Source organism: Rhinoderma darwinii, chromosome 1 (genome assembly GCF_050947455.1).
Source record: "Rhinoderma darwinii isolate aRhiDar2 chromosome 1, aRhiDar2.hap1, whole genome shotgun sequence".
Lineage (NCBI taxonomy): Eukaryota > Metazoa > Chordata > Amphibia > Anura > Rhinodermatidae > Rhinoderma > Rhinoderma darwinii.
The window spans coordinates 474102287-474109390 of record NC_134687.1 but is presented as its reverse complement, the minus strand read 5'-3'; the positions used below and the strand labels follow the sequence as shown (position 1 = coordinate 474109390).

The 7104-nt window shown below is 40.5% G+C and overlaps 1 protein-coding gene across 17 annotated transcripts in view; it reads right to left on the bottom strand.

The window, feature by feature from the left end:
* Window positions 1–456: 456 nt before the first annotated feature.
* NCOR2 (nuclear receptor corepressor 2) overlaps window positions 457–7104 on the bottom strand; it is a 429457-nt gene continuing 422809 nt past the window's right edge. For 15 of the 17 annotated variants that reach the window (XM_075833601.1, XM_075833585.1, XM_075833652.1 and 12 more), the window contains 4 exons: window positions 6467–6520; window positions 4618–4845; window positions 2651–2827; window positions 457–1240 (listed from right to left, as the gene is read on the bottom strand). In XM_075833601.1, the coding sequence (XP_075689716.1) occupies window positions 1065–1240; window positions 2651–2827; window positions 4618–4845; window positions 6467–6520 (635 nt within the window). In that variant the 3' untranslated portion in view covers window positions 457–1064. The remainder of the gene's footprint in view (window positions 1241–2650; window positions 2828–4617; window positions 4846–6466; window positions 6521–7104) is intronic. The other 2 variants (XM_075833675.1, XM_075833720.1) reach the window with 1 other exon arrangement.

Genomic DNA, 7104 nt, shown 5'->3' with positions numbered 1-7104 from the left:
TATGCTCAATAGTGCGGTCACACTTGTTAGAGGGGAAAACCAAAAAGCATTTGGACCAACCATATCTTACAATGCCGTTTTAACTTAAGCCAAAGGGAACTTTTTTGAGAACTTGCTATAAAAAGCATACCCTGTTTTCTGACAGATACCGAGTGTTCTCCCAGGCTAAGCAGTTACATGGGAAGGAGTTACCTTTCTCCCCAAAAATTTTGTCTGACAATCATGAATACAATCGCAGGAATAAAATTCCACTTTAGAACCTGTGTGTACTTTATGGCCTTGTCTCTCAATTGCCAATAAAAGAAGAAAATATAGAAAAGTAAGACATGAGGGTAAATGTCAGCATCAGTAGGATTGGGTGACAACAGAATAACCTACATCTACATGTATGTGTAGCTCAGTGCCACACTATGTACAGTGAGGGTGCACCAGCAACCATGGAGAAAACATGCAGTGTTTGCACAAAAGGTTGTTTCTTTATTACACTAATAATCCTTCAGCAGACCATTCCGTAAGTAAGGATGAGAGCCAGGAAAAACATATTAAGTGCTGTCACTGATGCGTCAGGGAGAAACACATGGTATGGGAACCTTTGGTAGGATCCTAACCAAACTGGTAACAGTTCTGCAATGGCCATGCATGCAGCTGCTCTGCATTGCTAGGTCTGTGTGCAATAAATTGGAATGTGTATATATCTTAAGTGCATATGAACACATGTACATACATATACAATGTACACAGACATACGTCATCACGCTTACAAGTCAGCTTTGTTAATAAACCAATGCAATGTAGCAAAGCACCAGGTGGAAATATCCCCTGAGTATAGAGCTGAACAATCCAATCTTCTACGAGGTCTGGGACTTTCTACTCCTTCGTGAGCACTTGTGTGCCAGGAACTGAAGAAACGTATGGACCCTCATTTGAAGATTAGGGAGTTATTTTAAGGCTTTTCATCATTTTTTCCTTTTTCCCAGTCTATATCACATTGGCTGCTGATGAGCATTCGGATTTGCTGTGGGGATCCTTTCATGGCCAATTTCAATATTGATAAAAGATGCTTTTCACTCGCTGTCGGAGAGTGTTTCATATTGGGAGCACAGCAGTGGCTTAGGCTCTTCATCACGTGCCCTCTGTGGGGTGGTAGAATTGCTCTGTGGAATGGCTGTTGAGGATGGAGCAGTGACAAGATTGGTAGGGAGCCTGATTGTTAGTGGATTGTATGGAAATGGTGTTGACCCTAAAGCAAATAAGAACATCAATATTAGATTGCTATGTATATGATCTTTTCAACAAACCTTATGTTTAAGTACAAGTACCCTACATGATAAAACTCTTTTCTACACCCCTGTTTTCTCTTTCTCCTATTCTAAAACTTCTGTAACTCAAACTCTGAAAAAAAAATATAGATCACTTTATTTCCTCCGGTCTTTTGATAATATGTTGTCTCATATAGTAATCAAAACTGAGAAATATATAAAGAATTCTTCTATATATGTGTCCCAAGAGATACTTCCTCCCTCCTTTTCCACACTATACTGTGTATGGCTGTAAGACTATTAAAGTGATTTTTGGCACTTTTATTGTGACATATATGGATAAAAAATTTTTTTTTACAATCATTGGGTTTTTAAATAGTAGAAAAACGGAATCCGTAATAGAATCTGTATTATGGGGCACATAGCAGTTATGGACCAGTATTGTGCCTCTGATGGATAATAAACGTATGGTCAAAATTCCAAGAGTTCTTTTCAAGAAATCAGTTCTAAAGTTTTCATTTACACAGTTGAATTTAAAGATCATGTTAATTTTTTATTTTTTTGCTGGGATTCAACTTCATTTTTTGAAAAAACAAAAGTGAACAGCAAAATAATTCCTTTATGATTGGGCTGGCAGAGCAGGGGGTCTGGGAGGTAATGCTATAGCCAAAAACTGCAGAGCAGAGTGATGGAAAAAAAGGGGGCATTGTTTTTACTAATTCTCCTGTACAGTTGCGTAACATGCAGTAATTCTGTTATTAGCTGTGATGTTTAAGGGAATCTGTCATCAGTTTTGAGGCCTTAAAAACGTCTGACCGTACTATATAGAGGAGGTGGACGGCAGTGTAACTATACGTTTAATGCCTCCGGCGCCAAGGTTGCAAGTGCAACTGAAGTGGCCCCTTAATGTTCAAGTGCTTCGGGCTCTCTGCACTGAACGATGGGTCTAGCAGTCTCCTGATTATTATGCTCAGAGTGACGGCTCTAGCATCCAGAGTGGCATCTGCGACCACAGTACCGGGGGCAATAAACGTTGATTTCATGGTCTTGCAAGTTGTACACAACAGGTATCAACACTGCCCTCGCCCTCCTCTATATAGCGCTCAAAATGGCGGAAAGATTCCCTTTAAGGACCTATACAAAGCACCACACAGCACCTAGAAATTTGCATTTGGGAGACCAAAGTGAAAGAATTACCAGCCCTGGAATGTTAAAGGACACGAGTAGGTTCATTTATCTTAGGAAAATCTGCCTGGAGTTTCACTTTAAAAAGACTTATTTGATAACAAATGAGACAGGTAAAACCCAAACTTGCCAAACAGACTGTTAAAAGACTAAAGGAGAAAAAGTGTTTAGTAGACATAGGTGACATGAACTGCCGTCTCCCTCACCTGTCGAAGATGGCCTCTCCTCCCATACTCTGTTTGCTAATGGGGTTTTCCGGTTGGAGTCACCCTCTGAGTGAACTGATGAAGCAGAAGGAGGTCTTTCTGCTGATGGCTGTCCGGGAGCTGGTGACTTCACCTTCCGGCTGCTCGATCTAGAAATTTTGGACTTCCCTCCACTGCCTGAAACGAATGAACAGCCCTAAAGCATTGTGAAAGGTCCCTAACCCTACAAGTATAAATGTGGTTTCTGAAGTGGTCTACCAAAGCAAGTTATTTCTTGAAATGGTCACCACGGTCTACTGGAACACTCATGCATCTGGATTACAACACGGAGGTTTAAGGCACTATTAATCAAATGACGAGCAGGTACGCGTAGCAGAGAATATTACAAAAGTGCTTAAACAGCAAATCTTTAATAATATTACAATCTCTTGCTAGCTGTTGAGGCAATGTAAATGTTCTGCTTAGTAGTAAGTAGAAAGAAACAGTCTGCGAATAACAATTAAACTATTTGTGGAAGTGAAATTACCTGTATTTAATTCAGTAGCCCTGAAGAACATTCAGATCATGTCAAGATCAGCACTTAAGTGAGTCAACTAAAAAAATATATAAAATCTAGCTACACCATTGCGGTAAAGCAAGTGGCATATATTCTGCCGCTGAAAAGTATCTCGCAGGGGAAATTTTAAGGATGAGCTGAGCATCATTAAAGAATATTGTACATGGCATCCAAGCTGATGTGGTATTATTCGATCCAATATAATGTCTCATCTAGCTCATGACTATAGGAAATGTTGCAACCTCACATTAGCATTTAAAATAAAAATAACTGCAAAACCAGCAGCAGTAAAGGCATTCTACATGTAGAGGACACAGAAAATGTTTCCAATTTTTTTTACAGAAATCTAAATGTCATACTGAAATAGAAAGGACCATGTGTGATATGCTCTCTAAGCCCTCCACACACTGGGGGGAATTTATTAAGACTGCCGTTTCATACTCCAGTCTTAATAGAAAGATGCAACACATTTATTAACAGATGAAAGTCTCTTAATAAATATGTCATATCTTTCTTCTGCCACAGTCGTGCTATCCGCCCCCCCATCGGCATGAAACAAAAATATAAAAAAACACATACTCACCGCTCCTCTTCTCCCTTTCTGTGTCCCCACAGAATGCTGCACGGCTCATACAAGATCCTGATGCCGAGCAGCGTCAGGGTCTTATATGTGACGCAGAACTCAATGTCATCATCGCTGTGTCACATTAAACTTTGACACTGCCCGGCGTCAGTACATTGTATGAGCCACGTCATGCTGAGGGGACCCGGAAGGGAGAAGAGAAGCATTGATGTGAGAATTATTATTATTTTTTATTTCATTGTTCAATAGGTGGGTTGGGGGGGGGTAGTCCGATCGGGGCGGGGGGGGGGGGGGTCAATGTTCGAGGTCCAGCAAAGGCCTTTACCTTGCTTTGCTTAGTAGCTGGCATAGATTTAAAAAGGACAAAAGTCGCAATTTGCAAAGCAAATTGGGACTTTTGGGCTCTTGTGCAACTTTTCTATGCAAGAAAAGTGCCATAGAAATATTGAAATATTTCCCCCACTGTGTTTATGTTTTTTGCTATAACTAAATCCTTTATCAAGAATACTGTAATTTATTAGCCTATAGGAGTGTGTAAAAATATGATTAGCCACACAAACCAGTCAATAATTACAGCTCATGAATGTAAAGTAATTTCCAGATGGTTTATAAACAAATTATGTATCTTGTTACGGCTGATAACATGGAAAGGAGCATCACTGGCTAGATTAAAAAAAACGCAGGCAGAGCTTTACATGGTTAACAGGGATAGAGGTAATAAAATTAGAGACTTTGAGAGAAAGTTCAAGGAGCAGAAATAGTAAAAAAATAAAATAAATATACATTAAGACAGAGCGAAAGTGTGAAATGAAAAATAAAGCAGCAGACCTTGCAAGGACCGCATGTCGTCATTCCGTCCATCAGCAGCAGTTATGGGAATAGCAGAGGGCAGGCTTGCGTTGGCATTCAAAGGGTTAAAAGCATTGGTACTGAGTGCTGAGCGGTCTTCCCACTGCTCATCATATTTACCCATTAGGGCCTTCCTAATTATGGCCTCCAACCCTATGTTGCTGCTGGAGCTCTCCTGCACAGCCTGTGTTCTGCAACCAATTGGTCCTGCAAAAGTTGGGGACGGGCAAGAACAGAAATATTACATAGATTAATTTACTATGACATGGGCCTCCTATGTTTCCACTCATATAGTTTAAAGAAAGCGGTATCTATCTATATCAGTATTGTTTAAGCTTGACATTGTATGATGTACACCAGTTTGAAATAGTTGATTTAAACAGGGGGGAAAAAAAATAAAAAAAAGGATAAATGTTGTTATGCAGACATAAAAATCCCTCCATAAGTTTATAATAGTATTATTTACACTCGGCATACAATGTGACAAACGACTGAACTAAAAGGCTGTTTATTTGCCTTACCTACTATGGCACATTATAAAAATAAGCTAAAACATACACAGTCGAGTCAGATTATTATGACCACCTCCTACTTTCGATGTTGGCAGCGTGTAGCCCATGAAGGATGTGTCGTGGGCTGGCTTGGTGCGTATATAAGGTGTGCGATAGGCTGTCTGAACACATATTACTTGTTGTTGCCATGGATAAAAGAGGCGATTTATCAGATCTGCAAAAAGGTATGACTATTGGCTTTTGGGCCAAGGGTGGCGGTATTTCTTAAACAGCACAGTTTGTGATCTGTTCGAGCGCTGCTGTGGTGAAAGTGTATCGTGAGTGGACAAATGAGGTGAACGTCGTCTACAAAGCTGCGCAGGGTCCAAACGATACGCTACAGTGGAGCAGCTACTGTGAAAATCATTCAGGGGGCTATCAGATGTGTGTCTAAAACCACAGTTCGGCTAACCCAACTACGTATGGGGCTCCAAAGCAGACGGATGGTCACTGCTCCTATGCGAACAAAGGTGGATCGGAAAAAAAAGGCTTTAATTTGCATGGCAGTATTGGAATTAGACCACCAATGATTGGCAAAGGGTTTCCTTCTCCGATGAGGCACGTTTTCTGCTTCATCGAACGGATGGACGTTGGTGTGTCAGGTAAGAAACATCAGAGAACAAAACACCCTGCAATCATTGCTGGAAGAACACAAGCTGGTGGCGGTCTGGGGAATATTTTCATGGTATTCTCTTGACCCGCTCATTCATGTGGAAGCCACTCTGAACCGATTTGGGTATAAATCCATTGTTCCAGATCACGTCTACCCATACATGCCGATTGTCTTCCCAGTGGCAGATTGATGCGACATGTCACATGGCTAGAAATGTCTGACAGTGGTTGGAAGAGCACGACCTCGACATCCAAGTACTTTCCTGGCCCCCTAATTCACCAGCCATGAACCCAATTGAGCATCTGTGGGACCACCTCGATCATCTTGTTCGCTCTATGGATCCTCCCCCACGCACCCTCCAGCAAATGTGGGATGCACTGCAGTCAGCATGGCTCCAGATACCGGAGACCACCTACCAGCTCATTATGGAGTCACTCCCAGCCCGTCTAGCTGCTGTCCGTGCTACACACAGTGGTTACTCAGGATATTAGCTGGTGGTCATAATAATGTGACTCGAGTTTGTATAACACGCGCTTCAAAACTACTAGTTGAATACCATTTTTCTGAAGAAAGGAGTCTCCAAATAGTGCTAAAATCAGGTGGAATAAGAAAAATGCTACATGTATAAAAACATTTTATGAGCTATGTACAGTAATTCTATTACCTGATCCTGTAATGGCTGGCATGTTAAATATTTCTGTTCCTGGCTGACCAATATCTAACAAGCAAAGAAAAAAAAGAACGTATGATTCAACAAAAAAAATCTCAAGATTCTATTTTAATAGAGTAGAATCACAAAACCGGAAAACGAACGAAACACTACTAGTCTTAACAACTATTGGAATAGATAATTCTAAAACGATTTCTACAATTCAGTTAAAAAAAAAAAAGACATTGATTTACAGATTCATTTATGTTGCCTATATAGCGGCAACATATTCCGCAGTACTGTACAGTGGGATTTACAATCTAAATTCCCTATCTGTGTGGGAGGAAACTGGAGAAACCAGAGTAAACGAATACAAACACAGGAAGAACGTATACACTCCACACATATGTTTCCCTTTGTCGTAGATTCAAACACAGGACTCCAGTGCTAACCAAAGATTGAAACGATTTATACCAAGATGCACCAGTACCTAAACCGCTGCACTTTATTTATGGTATGTTCACATAAGAAGGTTTTTGTGTTTTTCTCTGTGGCAAAAATGCAACTGTAAAAATTGCCATTTAAGGCAATGAGACATTTAAACATCCAATCCACACATCATGGTTAAGAACTGATGTTTTTTTTTCGATGGC